The sequence below is a fragment of the Dendrobates tinctorius genome, unplaced genomic scaffold (assembly GCF_039654945.1).
Source record: "Dendrobates tinctorius isolate UK_male_01 unplaced genomic scaffold, ASM3965494v1 ptg000138l, whole genome shotgun sequence".
NCBI lineage: Eukaryota > Metazoa > Chordata > Amphibia > Anura > Dendrobatidae > Dendrobates > Dendrobates tinctorius.
Window position 1 is genome coordinate 21,208,661 of NW_027361806.1, and position 21,296 is coordinate 21,229,956.

General features: G+C 45.4%; 1 protein-coding gene across 2 annotated transcripts in view; it reads left to right on the plus strand.

Annotated features, from left to right (window-relative positions):
• The window catches only part of TNNI3K (TNNI3 interacting kinase), a 217,588-nt gene extending 206,281 nt beyond the window's left edge, over nucleotides 1-11,307 (plus strand). Inside the window, exons 25-26 of one of the 2 annotated variants that reach the window (XM_073544789.1) lie at nucleotides 9,904-9,978; nucleotides 10,898-11,307. In XM_073544789.1, the coding sequence (XP_073400890.1) occupies nucleotides 9,904-9,978; nucleotides 10,898-11,198 (376 nt within the window). In that variant the 3' untranslated portion in view covers nucleotides 11,199-11,307. Of the gene's footprint in view, nucleotides 1-9,898; nucleotides 9,979-10,897 lie in introns of both variants that reach the window. The other variant, XM_073544790.1, reaches the window with a different exon arrangement.
• The last annotated feature ends 9,989 nt before the right edge of the window (nucleotides 11,308-21,296 follow it).

Below are 21,296 nucleotides of genomic sequence, written 5' to 3' on the forward strand. Positions count from 1 at the left end.
CACCAAAGACAACATCTGCATGGAGTTTGTATGTTCTCCCCGTGTTTGCATGGGTTTCCTCCGGGTTCTCCAGTTTCCTCCCACATTCCAAAGACCGATAGGGAATGTACATTATGAGCCCCATCGGGGACAGCGATGATTATGTCTGTAAAGTGCTGTGGAATTAATGGCGCTATATAAATGTGTAAAATAAATAAATACAGCACATGTGCACGCTCATCCTAACCTAGCATGCATGTTTAGCTACTGTGATTGTGATTGGATTGGAGGGGGTCTCCATGAATAGGAGCAGAGCTGCAGTACCCAGGAGCGGCCACTACACGGTGTTGAGAGTTGTGCTGTTTCGATCCTTGTAGTGTTTATATCCAGCTGGAGCTTGTAACCGCTGATCAGTGGGGGCACCGGGTGTCGGACCCCATCTATCTGACATTGATGGATAGCTTATCAGTATCCTAATCCTGGAAACTCCCTCTAGTATCACTCCAAGAGTCAGAGATACTTGAAGCAGATCTGTCACCGCTGCAGACAATATGATATATTTCTATGTTTGGCTGCAGATTAGGAGCAAGAAAACCAGATGCAATTTTTCAAGACAAAATTGCCACAAATTTGCACAGGATTGTCGTGTGGGTTTTGCAGCAAACATTGTTAGGGTGTATGCACACTCTGCGGATCCACAGCAGAATTAGCTGCGTTGTACAGTACCACTATATTCTATGAAAAACAAAAAACGCTGTACACATGCTGCAGATTTTTCCACGCGGATTAAAATCTGCAGCATGTCAATTGTTTGTGCGGAATCCGCAGCGGTTTCACACCTTCAACATTGTAGAGGTGTGAAACCGCAGGGCTAATCCGCAGATAAACTGCAGGTCTTTTGGCCTGTGGATTTACCTGCGGATTTTCCCAAATCCGTGCGGAAAAATCTGCAGCCCAATCCGCAACGTGTGCACACAGCCTTAGAGAATTGCTGCAGACTTTGCCCGGCGCATTATAAGGCTATGTGCACACGTTGCAGATTCTGCTGTGGAATTTTCCGCGCAGATTTTGCTAAATCTGCAGGTAAAATGACCTGCGTTTTACCTGCAGATTTAGTGTAGATTTAGTGCAGTTTTTGTGCGGATTTCCCCTGCAGTTCTACACCTGTGGATTTCTATAATGGAGCAGATGTAAAACTGCAGCAGAACTGCACAAAAGAAGCGACATGCTGCAGTTTTAAATCTGCGCAGAAAAATCTGCAGCATGTGCACAGTGTTTTTTGTTTTACATAGCCTTAAATGGTACTGTACATCACGTGCCGTTCTGCAGGGCCAAATCTGCTGCAGAACTGTAGAAGAATCCGCACCGTGCGCACAGACCCTGACGGCGACGTCCGCACACAATTCCACCATCCAATTAGCATGCTGCGGGTTTGCGAGTCGGCAATTTACGTACAGATAATATCCAAGTCCTGATACACGACATCAATACTGAATTCCGCTACACAATCTACACGGGAAATCTGCAGGTAATAACCTCCGTGTGTACTGAGCCTTCCAGCCGAGGAGGCAGAGAACGCAGCGCAATGCGGCAGCTGGGAGGATTGATGTCTGGCTGAATCCACAGAGGGTCAATTCTTTACTTGCAATGAGAAGGACAAAATTTGCATCAAATCCACTGTAGATTTTGCTGCAGAAAAGCTGCAAAGTGTGAACCGTTCACTGTGGCCCTAAAGCAGAAGTGCAATTAATAGACACATACCCTCAATGGAAAAAATGAATAAATGAGCTACAAACACATCGCAGACGGGGAACAGATCGCTACAGAACCCAATTTAGGCTCCTGAAGATGAAAGGGACGCCCCGCACGGAGCCGCTTTACATTTGTGAGTGTTTTTCTAACCTGATTACAACCAATGACATTTCCGTCACTGTTTTCTATGATGTGTTCATTATTATTAGCGTCGCCGCTCATTATTACAAGTGACTTCAGTTCCTGAGCCTGATTAATTAATCACCGAAGATATTTTAAGATCCTTATGATAATTTACTTTCCTTTTGATTTGCAAATAATAAAAACATTTCTGCTTCTGCTGACAGATCCTCGCAGGTTACGGTAATTATGTCCATGATTGGGGAACCAATTAAAAAAAGTACAAAGAGGAAAATAAAAAGAGAAAAGTCATTTCTGACTTTACAAAAGGCTGTGTATGATAAAAACATAAAAAGTTTCACTTTATAATCTCAATCTGCAGCGCGTCTGTCCACGGGCCTAATACTGAGATCAGTAATGTAATGTATGTACACAGTGACTGCACCAGCAGAATAGTGAGTGCAGCTCTGGAGTATAATACAGGATGTAACTCAGGATCAGTAATGTAATGTATGTACACAGTGACTGCACCAGCAGAATAGTGAGTGCAGCTCTGGGGTATAATACAGGATGTAACCCAGGATCAGTAATGTAATGTATGTACACAGTGACTGCACCAGCAGAATAGTGAGTGCAGCTCTGGGGTATAATACAGGATGTAACCCAGGAGCAGTAATGTAATGTATGTACAAAGTGACTGCACCAGCAGAATAGTGAGTGCAGCTCTGGGGTATAATACAGGATGTAACTCAGGATCAGTAATGTATGTACACAGTGACTGCACCAGCAGAATAGTGAGTGCAGCTCTGGAGTATAATACAGGATGTAACTCAGGAGCAGTAATGTAATGTATGTACACAGTGACTGCACCAGCAGAATAGTGAGTGCAGCTCTGGGGTATAATACAGGATGTAACCCAGGATCAGTAATGTAATGTATGTACACAGTGACTGCACCAGCAGAATAGTGAGTGCAGCTCTGGGGTATAATACAGGATGTAACCCAGGAGCAGTAATGTAATGTATGTACAAAGTGACTGCACCAGCAGAATAGTGAGTGAAGCTCTGGGGTATAATACAGGATGTAACCCAGGATCAGTAATGTAATGTATGTACACAGTGACTGCACCAGCAGAATAGTGAGTGCAGCTCTGGAGTATAATACAGGATGTAACTCAGGAGCAGTAATGTAATGTATGTACACAGTGACTGCACCAGCAGAATAGTGAGTGCAGCTCTGGGGTATAATACAGGATGTAACTCAGGAGCAGTAATGTAATGTATGTACACAGTGACTGCACCAGCAGAATAGTGAGTGCAGCTCTGGAGTATAATACAGGATGTAACTCAGGAGCAGTAATGTAATGTATGTACACAGTGACTGCACCAGCAGAATAGTGAGTGGAGCTCTGGGGTATAATGCAGGATGTAACCCAGGATCAGTAATGTAATGTATGTACACAGTGACTGCACCAGCAGAATAGTGAGTGCAGCTCTGGGGTATAATACAGGATGTAACCCAGGATCAGTAATGTAATGTATGTACACAGTGACTGCACCAGCAGAATAGTGAGTGCAGCTCTGGGGTATAGTACAGGATGTAACTCAGGATCAGTAATGTAATGTATGTACACAGTGACTGCACCAGCAGAATAGTGAGTGCAGCTCTGGGGTATAGTACAGGATGTAACTCAGGATCAGTGATGTAATGTATGTACACAGTGACTGCACCAGCAGAATAGTGAGTGCAGCTCTGGAGTATAATACAGGATGTAACTCAGGATCAGTAATGTAATGTATGTACACAGTGACTGCACCAGCAGAATAGTGAGCGCAGCTCTGGAGTATAATACAGGATGTAACTCAGGATCAGTAATGTAATGTATGTGCACAGTGACTGCACCAGCAGAATAGTGAGTGCAGCTCTGGAGTATAATACAGGATGTAACTCAGGATCAGTAATGTAATGTATGTACACAGTGACTGCACCAGCAGAATAGTGAGTGCAGCTCTGGAGTATAATACAGGATGTAACTCAGGATCAGTAATGTAATGTATGTACACAGTGACTGCACCAGCAGAACAGTGACTGCAGCTGGAGTATAATACAGGATGTAACTCAGGATCAGTAATGTAATGTATGTACACAGTGACTGCACCAGCAGAATAGTGAGTGTAGCTCTGGGGTATAATACAGGATGTAACTCAGGATCAGTAATGTAATGTATGTACACAGTGACTGCACCAGCAGAACAGTGACTGCAGCTGGAGTATAATACAGGATGTAACTCAGGATCAGTAATGTAATGTATGTACACAGTGACTGCACCAGCAGAATAGTGAGCGCAGCTCTGGGGTATAATACAGGATGTAACTCAGGATCAGTAATGTAATGTATGTACACAGTGACTGCACCAGCAGAATAGTGAGCGCAGCTCTGGGGTGTTGTGAGCTCATTTTCTCGTTCACGTTTGATGTCCGATGAACTCCCTCTGCTGGTGAAAGGAGGTGGTGAAACTGATTTGGATGGGAGAAACCTGTCACCTGAACAGGTGGATTGCGATTGGACATCCGGAATCTGAGTGGATATAAGGCAGCCGACGCCCTGTAGGGTTGCTGGTGATTTCTCTGCTCTGAGCTCTGGCCTCCAGTTCAGTTCCTGTCTTCTAAAGCTAAGTTTTGCTCTGTTATTGTTCCATGAGATTTTGTCTGATTTGCTTAGTTTTGTGTTCTGCCAGCCCCGGCTGGGGCTCTGCTGAATTTCCATTTTTGTCCCTGATCAGTTAAATCTCTTTTGCTCTGTCTTCAGAATATATCGGAGTGCTGATATAGGGATTTTGAAGTCTAGTGACTTCAGGGCCGTTTTTCCTATCAGACGTGTTGGGACATTTTTGGTAGGGTTTTTGCGGATTGCAGCCAGCATCTTTTCTGTCCTTTCCTATCTAGTTAGTTGGGCCCCATCGTTTGCTCTGCCTGTCTTTCTGTCTGTGTTTCTGTTGTCATCTGTTTTCACCGACAATACATGTTGGGGGCTGTCTATTGCTTTGGGGTCTGCTCTGGGGCAGTTTAGATTTCCCCTTTCTTTAGGCTTATTTAGTTCTCCAGCTGTGAAGAGGCGTCTAGGACCACCGTAGGAACGCTCCACGGCTACTGTTAGTTCTTGTGAATAGGATCAGGCGTCTGCAATCCGCTAGCTACCAACCTCTCCTCTTTTCTGGACTTAGCTTGCATTTTTGTTTTTTCCTCCTCCGGTGACTCATTCATAACACTGGGGTATAATACAGGATGTAACTCAGGATCAGAAATGTAATGTATGTACACAGTGACTGCACCAGCAGAATAGTGAGTGCAGCAATGGAGTATAATACAGGATGTAACTCAGGATCAGAAATGTAATGTGTGCACACAGTGACTGCACCAGCAGAATAGTGCGTGCAGCTCTGGGGTATAATACAAGGATGTAACTCAGGATCAGTAATGTTATGTATGTACACAGTGACTGCACCAGCAGAATAGTGAGTGCAGCTCTGGGGTATAATACAGGATGTAACTCTGGATCAGTAATGTAATGTATGTACACAGTGACTGTACCAGCAGAATAGTGAGTGCAGCTCTGGAGTATAATACAGGATGTAACTCAGGATCAGAAATGTAATGTATGTACACAGTGACTGCACCAGCAGAATAGTGAGTGCAGCTCTGGAGTATAATACAGGATGTAACTCAGGATCAGTAATGTAATGTATGTACACAGTGACTGCACCAGCAGAATAGTGAGCGCAGCTCTGGAGTATAATACAGGATGTAACTCAGGATCAGTAATGTAATGTATGTGCACAGTGACTGCACCAGCAGAATAGTGAGTGCAGCTCTGGAGTATAATACAGGATGTAACTCAGGATCAGTAATGTAATGTATGTGCACAGTGACTGCACCAGCAGTATAGTGAGTGCAGCTCTGGAGTATAATACAGGATATAACTCAGGATCAGTAATGTAATGTATGTACACAGTGACTGCACCAGCAGAACAGTGACTGCAGCTGGAGTATAATACAGGATGTAACTCAGGATCAGTAATGTAATGTATGTACACAGTGACTGCACCAGCAGAATAGTGAGCGCAGCTCTGGGGTATAATACAGGATGTAACTCAGGATCAGTAATGTAATGTATGTACACAGTGACTGCACCAGCAGAACAGTGACTGCAGCTGGAGTATAATACAGGATGTAACTCAGGATCAGTAATGTAATGTATGTACACAGTGACTGCACCAGCAGAATAGTGAGCGCAGCTCTGGGGTATAATACAGGATGTAACTCAGGATCAGTAATGTAATGTATGTACACAGTGACTGCACCAGCAGAATAGTGAGCGCAGCTCTGGGGTGTTGTGAGCTCATTTTCTCGTTCACCTTTGATGTCCGATGAACTCCCTCTGCTGGTGAAAGGAGGTGGTGAAACTGATTTGGATGGGAGAAACCTGTCACCTGAACAGGTGGATTGCGATTGGACATCCGGAATCTCTGAGTGGATATAAGGCAGCCGACGCCCTGTAGGGTTGCTGGTGATTTCTCTGCTCTGAGCTCTGGCCTCCAGTTCAGTTCCTGTCTTCTAAAGCTAAGTTTTGCTCTGTTATTGTTCCATGAGATTTTGTCTGATTTGCTTAGTTTTGTGTTCTGCCAGCCCCGGCTGGGGCTCTGCTGAATTTCCATTTTTGTCCCTGATCGGTTAAATCTCTTTTGCTCTGTCTTCAGAATATATCGGAGTGCTGATATAGGGATTTTGAAGTCTAGTGACTTCAGGGCCGTTTTTCCTATCAGACGTGTTGGGACATTTTTGGTAGGGTTTTTGCGGATTGCAGCCAGCATCTTTTCTGTCCTTTCCTATCTAGTTAGTTGGGCCCCATCGTTTGCTCTGCCTGTCTTTCTGTCTGTGTTTCTGTTGTCATCTGTTTTCACCGACAATACATGTTGGGGGCTGTCTATTGCTTTGGGGTCTGCTCTGGGGCAGTTTAGATTTCCCCTTTCTTTAGGCTTATTTAGTTCTCCAGCTGTGAAGAGGCGTCTAGGACCACCGTAGGAACGCTCCACGGCTACTGTTAGTTCTTGTGAATAGGATCAGGCGTCTGCAATCCGCTAGCTACCAACCTCTCCTCTTTTCTGGACTTAGCTTGCATTTTTGTTTTTTCCTCCTCCGGTGACTCATTCATAACACTGGGGTATAATACAGGATGTAACTCAGGATCAGAAATGTAATGTATGTACACAGTGACTGCACCAGCAGAATAGTGAGTGCAGCAATGGAGTATAATACAGGATGTAACTCAGGATCAGAAATGTAATGTATGTACACAGTGACTGCACCAGCAGAATAGTGACTGCAGCAATGGAGTATAATACAGGATGTATCTCAGGATCAGAAATGTATGTACACAGTGACTGCACCAGCAGAATAGTGAGTGCAGCTCTGGGGTATAATACAGGATGTAACTCAGGATCAGTAATATATGTACACAGTGACTGCACCAGCAGAATAGTGAGTGCAGCTCTGGGGTATAATACAGGCTGTAACTCAGGATCAGTAATGTATTGTATGTACACAGTGACTGCACCAGCAGAATAGTGAGTGCAGCTCTGGAGTATAATACAGGATGTAACTCAGGATCAGTAATGTAATGTATGTACACAGTGACTGCACCAGCAGAATAGTAAGTGCAGCTCTGGAGTATAATACAGGAGGTAACTCAGGATCAGTAATGTATGTACACAGTGACTGCACCAGCAGAATAGTGAGTGCAGCTCTGGGGTATAATACAGGATGTAACTCAGGATCAGAAATGTAATGTGTGCACACAGTGACTGCACCAGCAGAATAGTGAGTGCAGCTCTGAGGTATAATACAAGGATGTAACTCAGGATCAGTAATGTAATGTACTGTATGTACACAGTGACTGCACCAGCAGAATAGTGAGTGCAGCAATGGAGTATAATACAGGATGTATCTCAGGATCAGAAATGTAATGTACTGTATGTACACAGTGACTGCACCAGCAGAATAGTGAGTGCAGCTCTGGAGTATAATACAGGATGTAACTCAGGATCAGTAATATATGTACACAGTGACTGCACCAGCAGAATAGTGAGTGCAGCTTTGGGGTATAATACAGGAGGTAACTCAGGATCAGTATTGTATTGTATGTACACAGTGACTGCACCAGCAGAATAGTGAGTGCAGCTCTGGAGTATAATACAGGATGTAACTCAGGATCAGTAATGTAATGTATGTACACAGTGACTGCACCAGCAGAATAGTAAGTGCAGCTCTGGAGTATAATACAGGAGGTAACTCAGGATCAGTAATGTATGTACACAGTGACTGCACCAGCAGAATAGTGAGTGCAGCTCTGGGGTATAATACAGGATGTAACTCAGGATCAGAAATGTAATGTATGTACACAGTGACTGCACCAGCAGAATAGTGAGTGCAGCAATGGAGTATAATACAGGATGTAACTCAGGATCAGTAATGTAATGTATGTACACAGTGTACACAGTGACTGCACCAGCAGAATAGTGAGTGCAGCTCTGGAGTATAATACAGAATGTAACTCAGGATCAGAAATGTAATGTGTGCACACAGTGACTGCACCAGCAGAATAGTGAGTGCAGCTCTGAGGTATAATACAAGGATGTAACTCAGGATCAGTAATGTAATGTATGTACACAGTGACTGCACCAGCAGAATAGTGAGTGCAGCAATGGAGTATAATGCAGGATGTATCTCAGGATCAGAAATGTAATGTACTGTATGTACACAGTGACTGCACCAGCAGAATAGTGAGTGCAGCTCTGGGGTATAATACAGGATGTAACTCAGGATCAGTAATATATGTACACAGTGACTGCACCAGCAGAATAGTGAGTGCAGCTTTGGGGTATAATACAGGAGGTAACTCAGGATCAGTATTGTATTGTATGTACACAGTGACTGCACCAGCAGAATAGTGAGTGCAGCTCTGGAGTATAATACAGGATGTAACTCAGGATCAGTAATGTAATGTATGTACACAGTGACTGCACCAGCAGAATAGTAAGTGCAGCTCTGGAGTATAATACAGGAGGTAACTCAGGATCAGTAATGTATGTACACAGTGACTGCACCAGCAGAATAGTGAGTGCAGCTCTGGGGTATAATACAGGATGTAACTCAGGATCAGAAATGTAATGTATGTACACAGTGACTGCACCAGCAGAATAGTGAGTGCAGCTCTGGGGTATAATACAGGATGTAACTCAGGATCAGTAATATATGTACACAGTGACTGCACCAGCAGAATAGTGAGTGCAGCTTTGGGGTATAATACAGGAGGTAACTCAGGATCAGTATTGTATTGTATGTACACAGTGACTGCACCAGCAGAATAGTGAGTGCAGCTCTGGGGTATAATACAGGAGGTAACTCAGGATCAGGATTGTATTGTATGTACACAGTGACTGCACCAGCAGAATAGTGAGTGCAGCTCTGGAGTATAATACAGGATGTAACTCAGGATCAGTAATGTAATGTATGTACACAGTGACTGCACCAGCAGAATAGTGAGTGCAGCTTTGGGGTATAATACAGGAGGTAACTCAGGATCAGTATTGTATTGTATGTACACAGTGACTGCACCAGCAGAATAGTGAGTGCAGCTCTGGGGTATAATACAGGATGTAACTCAGGATCAGTAATGTAATGTATGTACACAGTGACTGCACCAGCAGAATAGTGAGTGCAGCTCTGGGGTATAATACAGGAGGTAACTCAGGATCAGTAATGTATGTACACAGTGACTGCACCAGCAGAATAGTGAGTGCAGCTCTGGGGTATAATACAGGATGTAAATCAGGATCAGTACATATCATATAATGTATTTACAAGGCAAATCAGCTCTTTATGCAGATTATATTGCTGAAAGGTGAATGTGCCATTAAAAAGCCTTTGAGAAGTATTTATGCATATAAGATAACATTTTAGGTTTTTTTGACTCCTCTTGGTATTTGCAGCACAGATGCTGTCCCCGGACGGGGTCTAAGCTTAGAAGAAATGAAGAAAAGTTTCCAGTACCCCCCAGTAGACAAGAATGGTAAGTACAGATGTCTCCCCACCCGTAATCACCGAGTTGGTCTTCGTTGCAAGATGCTGAAAATCTGAACATTTACTTTAAGACAAGTGGAGCGTGTGATTTCTGGCGGAAGCCTGGACTCTTAACTCTTAAATACATTGCTTCAAGCTGTTATGTGGTAGTTTGTTTTTTTAAGACATAGATAGATAGATATGAGGAAGTACTACTGACTTCTAGAAGGTATTTATCACTGTTAAGATCCCCCTAAGATAAAGAGACCCGGGGTCCCTCTGCTGAGATCAGTTGCAGTCATGGAGAATGTGGAAACTTCCTGCAGTGCCCCCACAGGGGGAATAAAGCATTACATTAGTGCAGATTCCCAGTCATCGATGGACTGGACCCACCTCTATAACATAAAACGTTTGTTCGTCTGGTGAAATGATTTTTACGTTTACGTTTTTATAAACCATGATTCTCTGCAGCACATAGTGTTGTGTAAACAGGCGATGACTATGATATCCTGTGTCGACAGAACGAGCGTATTCCTGATCATACTGTCCACCGTGACATGTAGCGGCCGGCGGACATTTAATAGCCTAGTTATACAGAATGATTGATGATACAAAGAAAGCCATTGTTCTCAGCAGCACATGTCAATACGCAGTGATGTGCTGCCGAGAACAATGATTCTTAAGCGTAAAAATCATTTCACCTGACAACGATCGCCTTGATCGTCGGGTGATGGGCCGCCTGTTTAGACAGACCGATAATCGTGACACTAGCAGTCCCACTTTTCGTCACGCACACCATCAGTCGCCGTGTAAAGCAGACTGCTGCTTGGTGGTGAATCCACGGTGATGGGAGATGGACGCTCTCTCACGTGTCGTGGACGTGACGCACCGCCGCCGTTGCATTTACCTTCTCTCCCTTCGTTTCGCAGGTTATGTGTCCGATCCCATGAGCACAATGCGATTTCATTCTTGCTGCAGGAGCAGCAGCTTCGAAGACGGCAACTGACAGATGGAGCCGTTACCGCCTGTGACGATATCCCGGTGAAAAGGGCGAGCGCGCCGCCACCTGACAGCCCGGAGGGAAGTGTTTACCCACCGCCGTCATCTTTATTTCTCATTGATGTGGGATCAATCATCTTTATCGCTTTGTTTTGCTCTTGTTTCATTACATGGCTCGGCTGTGAGTTTATATCCGATGTAACCTGGCACCAAACCACCAGATCCCGGTAACGTTACCGACCTCGAGCCGCGCTCTCGTCCCGCTGAGTCGTCACTTTCTTAGCTGTTATCTACAGAAGGTTTTTGCTAAATCATTAATATATTAAAAATATAAAACATCGCTATATCTTCTGTTTTATGTCCTTTACTCCCCTGTGATAAACTACTTCACCTGTTCATAAAGGACACATTAAGCTTTGTAACATTTCTCACAAGTCATGGGATTTGCCATTCTGGGGTCTGGGAAAGCCGGCTGATACTTCTAGCGTCTACATTATAACTGCAGTCCTTAGGTCTGCAGCTTTCTAAGTAGCAGAGACTATCGATAAGTGATTGAATATAACATTTCTTTCTTTCTAGAATTTGGCAGGATCACCAATGAAGTTACTGGTAGAATAAAATATGTAAAAAGTCAATAATGTTTTTAGATTTAATTACTACCCAGGCTTTGCATAGTTATGATTTTTTTTGTAATATACCTCATGATCTTTATTAAAAAAAATGTTTAACTTTACAGTTTTCATAATGGCTCCCAGTGCTATTATAGATGCCTACTTCCTGTCCTTTCAAGAAGAGTTTGCAGCAGTCTCATTATCATCAGAGGCAGGAATACACAGGTGATAACTAGACATTAGCGAATATGTGCGGAATTGGTTGTCAAATCTGAATTTGCCATTTTTATGCCATATTGGTACCCTGTTCGTGATGAATTTATGTTTGACCATCGATTCTGAACATATTCAGTAATTTCTACTCCCATTGACTCCAATGTCGTTCGGCTGTGTTCAGCGAATATTGTAAATACAATATTCACCGCTGATTGTAATTGGAACCGAATTTTGAAAAACTTGTCCAACTCTACTGATGCCACAAAATCCACCCATCACAATACGTGATGTCACAGCTCACCTCCTCCTCCTGTACAATGACTGGTAACTTCTCTATGTAAAGCACAAAACACAGGTTCCACCATTCACAATAGATGATATCACCGCTCACCTTCTCCTCCTAGACAATGACTGATAATACCTCTATATACATTAGGTAACACAGGTTCCACCATTCACAATAGATGATATCACAGCTCACCTTCTCCTCCTAGACAATGACTGATAATACCTCTATATACAGTAGGTAACACAGGTTCCACCATTCACAATAGATGATATCACAGCTCACCTCCTCCTCTTAGACAATGACTGATAACTAGTGTTGAGCATTCCGATACCGCAAGTATCGGGTATCGGCCGATACTTGCTGTATCGGAATTCCGATACCGACTTCCGATATTTTTTCAATATCGGAATTCGGCATCGGAATCGGAAGTTCAGTTGATTGACGGCCTGACGTCATCATGATGCGCGGTGTGTGCGCATCATGATGCGCCGTCATTTCGGGCCTTCCGGGGGTCTCTGCCGGCCTGCCGGGGGGCTGTGCCGGCCTGCCGGGGGGCTGTGTGGACTGCCCGGGGTCTGTACCGGCCTGCCGGGGGGCTGTGCCGGCCTGCCGGTGGTCTGTGCACCCTGTGGGGGTCTGTACCGGCCTGCCGGGGGGCTGTGCCGGCCTGCCGGGGGGCTGTGCTGATGTCCGGGGGTCTGTGCAAGCATCGTCCGATGGGACTACAAGTCCCATCGGGCGATGCCTGCTACCATGACAGTGATTGACACATTAGCCAATGATGGGACAGTAGTAGTCCCATCATCCGGCTAATGTGTTAAATGTTAAAAAAAAAAAAAAAAAAAAAAAAAAAATACTACATACATACTACATGCTACATACATACTACATATATACTACATGCATGCTACATACATACTACATGCTACATGCATGCTACATACATACTACATACATACTACATACATACTACATACATACAATACATTCATACAATACATACATAGACATACAGTACATATAACATAGAGTAACATACTTACCAATACTTGTCACATTGTTCCCCGAAGCCATTGTCTTTCCGGAATAAATATTAACATAACAAACCACAAAAATACTCACCCACGATCCGAAGCAGTCCACGAGTGTGTCCCACGACGATCTTGGGTGGAGAACTGCAGCATCAGATGATGCTGCCGTTCTCTACGGGCTGCAGGAATCCAATGACGGAAGGTAGGTATCCTTCCGCACTGTATTCCTCCGCCACTTAAAAAAAAAAAGTCCCTAGTCTCACTTTATGCCATTGCTGTGTGGGAAATTCCCACACAGCAATGGCATAAAGTGAGACTAGGGACTTTTTTTTTTTTTAAGTGGCGGAGGAATACAGTGCGGAAGGATACCTACCTTCCGTCATTGGATTCCTGCAGCCCGTAGAGAACGGCAGCAACAGCTGATGCTGCAGTTCTCTACCCAAGATCGTCGTGGGACACACTCGTGGACTGCTTCGGATCGTGGGTGAGTATTTTTGTGGTTTGTTATGTTAATATTTATTCCGTAGACGACAATGGCTTCGGGGAACAATGTGACAAGTATTGGTAAGTATGTTACTCTATGTTATATGTACTGTATGTCTATGTATGTATTGTATGAATGTATTGTATGTATGTAGTATATATGTGGTATGTATGTAGCATGTAGTATGCAGTATGTATGTAGCATGCATGTAGTATATATGTAGTATGTATGTTGCATGTAGTATGAATGTAGCATGTATGTAGTATGTAGTATGAATGTAGCATGTATGTAGTATGCATGTTGTATGTATGTAGCATGTAATTTTTTTATTTTTTTTTTACATTTAACACATTAGCCGGATGATGGGACTACTACTGTCCCATCATTGGCTAATGTGTCAATCACTGTCATGGTAGCAGGCATCGCCCGATGGGACTTGTAGTCCCATCGGACGATGCCTGCACAGACCCCCGGCAGGCCGGCACAGCCCCCCGGCAGGCCGGCACAGCCCCCCGGAGCCTGCACAGCCCCCCGGCAGGCCGGCACAGCCCCCCGGAGCCTGCACAGACCACCGGCAGGCCGGCACAGACCACCGGAGCCTGCACAGACCCCCTGGCAGGCCGGCACAGCCCCCCGAAAGGCCCGTACAGACCCCAGAGAGGCTGTACAAGGGCAGGAAAGGGTTTTTCTTATTCCGATACCGGAAGTCCCATAGACTTGAATGGGACTTCCGGTATCGGAATCGGCGATACCGATACTTTTTTTAAAGATCGGCCGATACCATCCGATACGATACTTTGAAGTATCGGATGGTATCGCTCAACTCTACTGATAACACCTCTATATACAATAGCTAGCACAGGATCTACGATTTACAATAGGAGATGTCACAGCTCACCTCCTCCTCCTCCTGGACGACTGATAAAACCTTCAATATGCAGTAGACAATGCAGGATCCACCATTCACAATAGCTGTTATCACACCTAACCTCCTCCCTCTCCCTTCACAATGACGTTTGCACACGCTCATTAGATGATTTTATATAAAAGAGACGGGCAGGATCTGTACATTGCAGCTAATGTTTATGTGGATTTCCAAGAAAGAACAGGAAGTTAGTCTAAATTATCCCCAATGGTTAAAGGGAACCAGTCAGGGCCCCCATGCCTCCTACCCAGCAGCATTCACTTATTTCTGAGTAAATTCCCTGCCTAACATCCCTGTATTATGCTTTTCTGTATATAGAAAGAGGGCTGACTAGTCTGAGGAACTAGCATCCCATCGACTAGTCAGTGTACGATTCTCTGAATGTAGCTGGTTCCCGGACATGGCCAGCGGAGCGCCGTATACTACACTTCTGCCTACTCCGGCATCGGGCAAAGCACGTGATACATGGTTTTTCCATCCTACATGACGGCACCACGAGAGAGGGGATCTGCCCAGCGAGGACAGGAAACCTTCAAGATAAAAGGGGCGGCTCCTCTCTCCGCATCAGTTGGTTTCCTGTCCTCGATGGGGAATCATCAAGATGAAAACCTCTTGAAGAAAGAAGAGGATGCCTGGGCCTGGCTCGGGTGATTAATGGCAGGTACCGGTAGTCGCCTCGGGGGCCATATATTCCTATGTCCCCCCTGAGCGAGTGCATGGCCACAGCCTGTGAGGCAGATTGCCCGGGTGAAGTTGGATGCCTTGGAGACCACATGCGGTGTACCCTCTCAGACTTTGATATTCCCTGTAAAAAGTCCACGGAGGCCACTTTCTGTGTTCCCTCCCTGTCGACGTACAATGGCCATGCAGCCCGTGTGGCACATCGGTGCCCGGGCAGAAGCAATGCTCCTTGGAGGCCACATATGTGTACCCTCCCTGTTGAGGCCAGACACCAGACCCTCTGGATGAACCCTGGAAGCAAGTAACTGTGAGCAGTGGTGGTCAGGGTGATGTCCATATTCCCTCAGGTGACAGCCAGTTGGCAGGGGTCCGGAGGAAGCCGGTATGAGGGCGCAGGTGTCATGGCAGCCAAGGGCGTGGGAACGCCGCAAGAGTCCCGGGCGCGCACCGGAAGGGAAGCCGGGTACGCGCTGCTGAGGGGGACGCTTGGCGCAGGGGTCGACAAGGCGCGCGCACTGTGAGCGCGCATGACGGGGCCAGAGCTGCGAAGAGGCCGGGTACGCCCACCTAGCGACCGGAAGTAGTTGTGGGCGACCCGGCAGGCTAGCCATCGAAAGGGTGCTGGAAGGATTGTTGACACACCTAAGAGAACATCATGTGAGAGTCCTGTCAGACAACCGTACAGCAGTCGCATATGTGAACCACCAGGGGGGCACCCGTTCTCGGTCCCTGATGCGAATAGCAGGAAGGATCATGGCCCTAGCAGAACACCAGTTCCTTCCATTATCGGCCCTGCATATTCGAGGCATAGACAACCTGAAGGCAGACTTTCTGAGCAGGAACCACCTGAGGCAAGGAGAATGGTGCCTAAAAGAGTCCATTTTTCAACGGATTGTGCATATGTGGGGGAAACCCATCATAGATCTCTTCGCCTCAAAAACCAACAAGAAGGTTCAAAATTTCTGCTCCCTAAGTCCAGCAGACAGGCCGTTGGCAGTAGACGCTTTCAGGATAAAGTGGACACCAGGTCTCATGTACGCCTTCCCTCCAATATGCCTCATTCCAGCAGTTCTGAGGAAGATCAGGGAGGACGAAGCCAGAGTAATTATGATAGCTCCTTTTTGGTCGAAAAGACCATGGTTCTACTGGTTGAGAGTGATGTCAGTGACGGACCCATGGGTGCTCCCAGAAGATCACGACCTGCTAACACATGGTCCCTTCAATCACCCTCCGAAGTCCAGGCTGCATTTGACAGCCTGGAATTTGAAAGGTCACTGTTAGAGGAAAAAAAAGGTTTCTCAGCAGGGTTAGTATCCACCTTACTCAATAGCAGAAAACCAGTGACTCCGAAAATTTATGGAAGGTTATGGAGGAAATTTTTATCTACCTCGGGCCCGATACGGGAGGGAGAAGTACCGGTAGGGGCAGTACTGGAGTTTCTGCAGAAGGCTTTAGAATTGGGGTTAGCGGTCAGCACCCTCAAAGTTCACATCTCAGCCCTGGCAGCATTATTTAACTATGACCTGGAAAACAATAGATGGGTGACCAGGTTTAACCGTGCCTGTACTAGAGCGGACTCTGTCCCGTCTCCTAGGCCTCCTCCCTGGGATCTAAAATTTAGTCCTATCGTCTCTGGTAGAAAGTCCATTTGAACCGCTAAATGCAGCATCAGATAAAGTGTTAACTTTAAAGACAGCCTTATTAGTGGCACTCACATCGGCCCGTGGGGTCGGAGACTTACACGCAGACCCGCCATACACTCAGGTCATGGACGATAGGGTTGTGTTAAAATTAGACCCAGCATACCTCCCTAAGGTAGTGTCAAAATTCCACAGGGCTCAGGAGATAGTCTTACCATCCTTTTGTCCTAACCCCGGTAACCAGAAGGAGGAGAGACTTCATTGCTTAGATGTTAGATGTATCCTACAGTATTTAGAGATGACAAAACCTTGGAGAAAACAGAGGGCCTTATTTGTCTCATACCAGGGGGCAAGAAAAGGCCTTAAAGCCTCTAAGCGGACTATAGCTAGATGGGTGAGAGAGGCCATCATGCTAGTATATAGTAGTGCAGGCAGGGCTGTTCCAGAAGGCCTAAAAGCCCACTCCACGAGGGCCATGGCGACGTTCTGGGCGGAGAGGGCTGATGCCCCCATTGACCAAATCTGTAAGGCGCCCACTTGGTCCTCTCCGGCTACCTTTTTCAAACATTACAGATTAGACCTATCTGCTACCTCTGATCTCACATTCGGGAGAAGAGTGTTACAAGCAGTGATCCCTCCCTAAGAGAATACAAATCTCTGTAACTCTCTCGTGGTGCCGTTATGTAGGATGGAAAAACACGGGTATTACATACCTGGTAATGTGCTTTTTCATGAGACATGACGGCACCCTTATATTCCCTCCCTATTGGTCACGTCATTAGTTGGGTGCATTATTAGCATTTTACATTCCCTTTGGTGTTTGAAATTTAGTAGTGTAAGGGATGTATTATTTATGTGTACACTAACCTGCGGAGTTCCTCTCGTGCTCTGTAAAACAACTGATGCGGAGAGCGGAGCCGCCCCTTTTATCTTGAAGGTTTCCTGTCCTCGCTGGGCGGATCCCCTCTCTCGTGGTGCCGTCATGTCTCATGAAAAAACACATTACCAGGTATGTAATACCCGTGTTTTCCGGCCAGACGTGTTCCGTGGGATCGGGTTCTCACACTATATTGATGTCACCACAGAGGGACGTACATTGTTCTAAACATGAAATCCAGTGCAGATCGTTATGTTCTTACTCATCCTCCCATGTAAAATAAAAGAAGACGAAGTCTGAAGTAAAGAAAAGTAATGATCCGATAAACCCTGCCTGGCACGTCCATAAAACCATTCCCCTGCCGATGGCGGCTGACACAAATTATCTCCCAGACAATAACATACACTTCATGGGATTTCATCTGCTTGGTCGTGTTAGAGAGACTGTGTATGGATTACTGCTAGAGCGGATGTGAGCGGTCTGACCCCATTGTGGGGCAGGACGTGAAAAACAGCTTTAAATGATGCAGAAATTGGCGGTGTGGCTCCTTCACTGGTCTTGGACTCGGCTACCAGTCAGATAATGGCTCATCATGGAAAGTGTAATGAGCATGCTCTGTGATATGTGCAGAGGTCACTGTGCAGAGAGGGAGGAGGATCTGAGCAGTCCTCATTTACTTGCTGATAGATTCATCAAAGGGAACATTCAGTTTGCGGACTTACCCATACCTACTGTTATGGGTTCACCTAGTGAGGTGGATTCCCTAAGCCCCCAGTCAGGGTGAGCAGCACAGGAGGCATTCATGCATTATGCTGAACCAACATGATGGCATGTGAAACACGTGAGAACCAGTAGAGCTCGATATGAAGAACAGCACATGGATCAGCAGAACTGGAAGTGCAAGAAGCAGCAGAGCTGAGTGTGCAGACAGTACACCTTGAATCAGCAGAGTCGAGTAGGCAGGCCGATAATTTGATGCACACAATTGCACTTTGAATCAGCAAAGACAAAAAAGGCAATCAAGCACCCTGTTGTAGCGGGGTGGGATTTGTGGATAGCACTCAGGAACAGCAGAGCTGAGTACACAATCGGGCACTTTATTGTAGCAGAGCTTGATGTGTGGTTATCACTCAGGGACAGCAGAGCCAAGTCAGTAATCAGGCACCTTATAGCTGGGCAGGAAACAAAGCCTAGTGCTGGAGCCAGGACAGGCATGACACCGCGCTTGTGTAAGGGTACAGACATTTAGGCCCTGCCCGCAGTTTAAGCCCTGCCCGCAGTTCTACCCAGCAATGAGCAAAAGGCGAACCTGTGCACCCACTTCTGGGCAGAGTTCACATAAGCCGAAACCTTCCCAGACCCGAATTTGCCAAGGTTGTTTCAAAAGCAAATTGCGAAGTGTTCGTTAAATCTGCACAATTTCTGTACCTTTCTTTTCCTCCTGGTCGGTCCGGTGGGCTCGGACCCTCACTTCTTCTTTTACAAGAAGCCTCATTTGTCTCCTAAGTTGCCGCCGCACCGCTATCTACACAGACACATTTACTGTACATGATTGATTTGCCCATCAAAAACAGACTGCGCTACATAACATAAAAGCCGCGCGACAAACGCCCCAGAATTCTTTTTCTTTTTTTCTTTCCTGTCTGTTATTATCATTCACATTTAATTAACAGACGGGAAGAGGCTCCGAGTGTCGCTCACAGCAATAGCGCCCTCTAGGCTCCTGAAATGGTGACGCATGTGCAAACAATGCCCAGAGCAATCTCTGCGAAGTGCTTTATCCCGCGTGGACAGAAATTTGGATGTTTTATTTTTATCCAAGCGGAAAACTTGTACTTTTATTTTTTCACTCAGTGCAGCTGTGCGAGGGCTTGTTATATCGCATTTATTAATAACACCACTTCATGGTGCAAGTAACGGTTATATTATATGGCATATGTTAACGTTTTAACGGGGGTGTAAAAAAAAAAATCAGCAATTCCACCAGTGTTGCTTGTGATTTAAGTTTACACCATTCAGCATGCAGGGGGAGGGCTGGGAATTTAGGGAGGCCCAGTGTGCCCTGGACTGGCACCACTCCGGCGCCGCTGGCTCTGTCTCCCATCAGGCACGTGACATTATTATGATACAAGGCCGATACAGCCAATCAGCTGTCTGAGATTGGTTGCAGCGGTCTCATTACATAACAATTTCACATAGGACACAGGAGCGCTGGCGACTGTCCATTGATCAGCAGCAGCCTTCAGTATTCCATGAGGGCTTGTTACAATGTAGCAAAGCAGCAGTACTACAATCTGCGCCACCGTGCTGCCCACAAGAAGGGGCTGTCCAGTGGTAGACAACCTCGATGAAGTAAAATGTGCATATATATGTTCAGTGTATGTGTAATGTGCACATGTTTGCATGTTTTGCATTTTGTAGATGTACAGCATGTGTAATGTGTCGATGAATGCATGGGATGTGTACATGTGGAACGCGAATGTGCATGTGTTATGTATGTACAGAATGTGTGCATAACACGTACCGGCTATAATATTGTGAGCTATAGATAATGTAGTGACGAAAAAAACTGTATGATTGGTGGAGAAAGGTTTAATTTGATGGACCGGGGTCTTTTTCAACCTATGTAACTATATAATATGAATATTCTTGTGTATGTGTGCATTTTATATACGCACGTGTAAGGCTAGTTTCACATTACCGTTTTTTTAGCGCTGCGCTTCGTGCGCAGTAGAAACGCATGCAAAAAAAAATTGCATCATGCGTTTTGCCTGCGTTTGTGTATTTTTTAGGCGCATGCGTTTTAACCAGTTTCTAGCCATATTAGCTCTTAAAACGCAGGACATGACTAAGTATGGAATGGACAAGGCAACTGTTAGGTGGATTCATAACTGGCTTAGTGATCGGACCCAAAGAGTGGTCGTAAATGGCTGCACATCCAGCTGGAAGAATGTCTCAAGTGGGGTACCACAGGGCTCTGTCCTGGGCCCTGTATTGTTCAACATCTTTATCAACGATTTAGATGAAGGAATTGAGGGTAAACTGATAAAATTTGCTGATGACACAAAGCTAGGAGGGATAGCTAATACTAGAGAAGAGAGAGAGGATTCAAAAAGATTTAAATAAACTGGAGAAGTGGGCAGCAACTAACAGAATGGTTTTTAACAGGGAGAAATGCAAAGTACTACATCTGGGCAATAAAAATGAAAAAAGCATATATAGAATGGGAGGAATAGGGCTAAGTGACAGCACATGTGAAAGACTTGGGTATACTAATAGATCACAGACTGAATATGAGTCAACAGTGTGATGCAGCAGCAAAAAAGGCAAAGGCAAATACAGAAGCATACAGTCTAGATCACGTGAAGTCATTATTTCCCTCTACTCCTCTTTGGTCAGACCTCATCTGGAATATTGTGTCCAGTTTTGGGCACCACATTTTAAAAAAGACATCAACAAACTGGAGCAAGTTCAGAAAAGAGCGACCAGAATGGTGACCGGTCTGCAAACCCTGTCTTATGAGGAAAGGTTGCAGGATTTGGGAATGTTTAGTTTGCAAAAGAGAAGACTGAGAG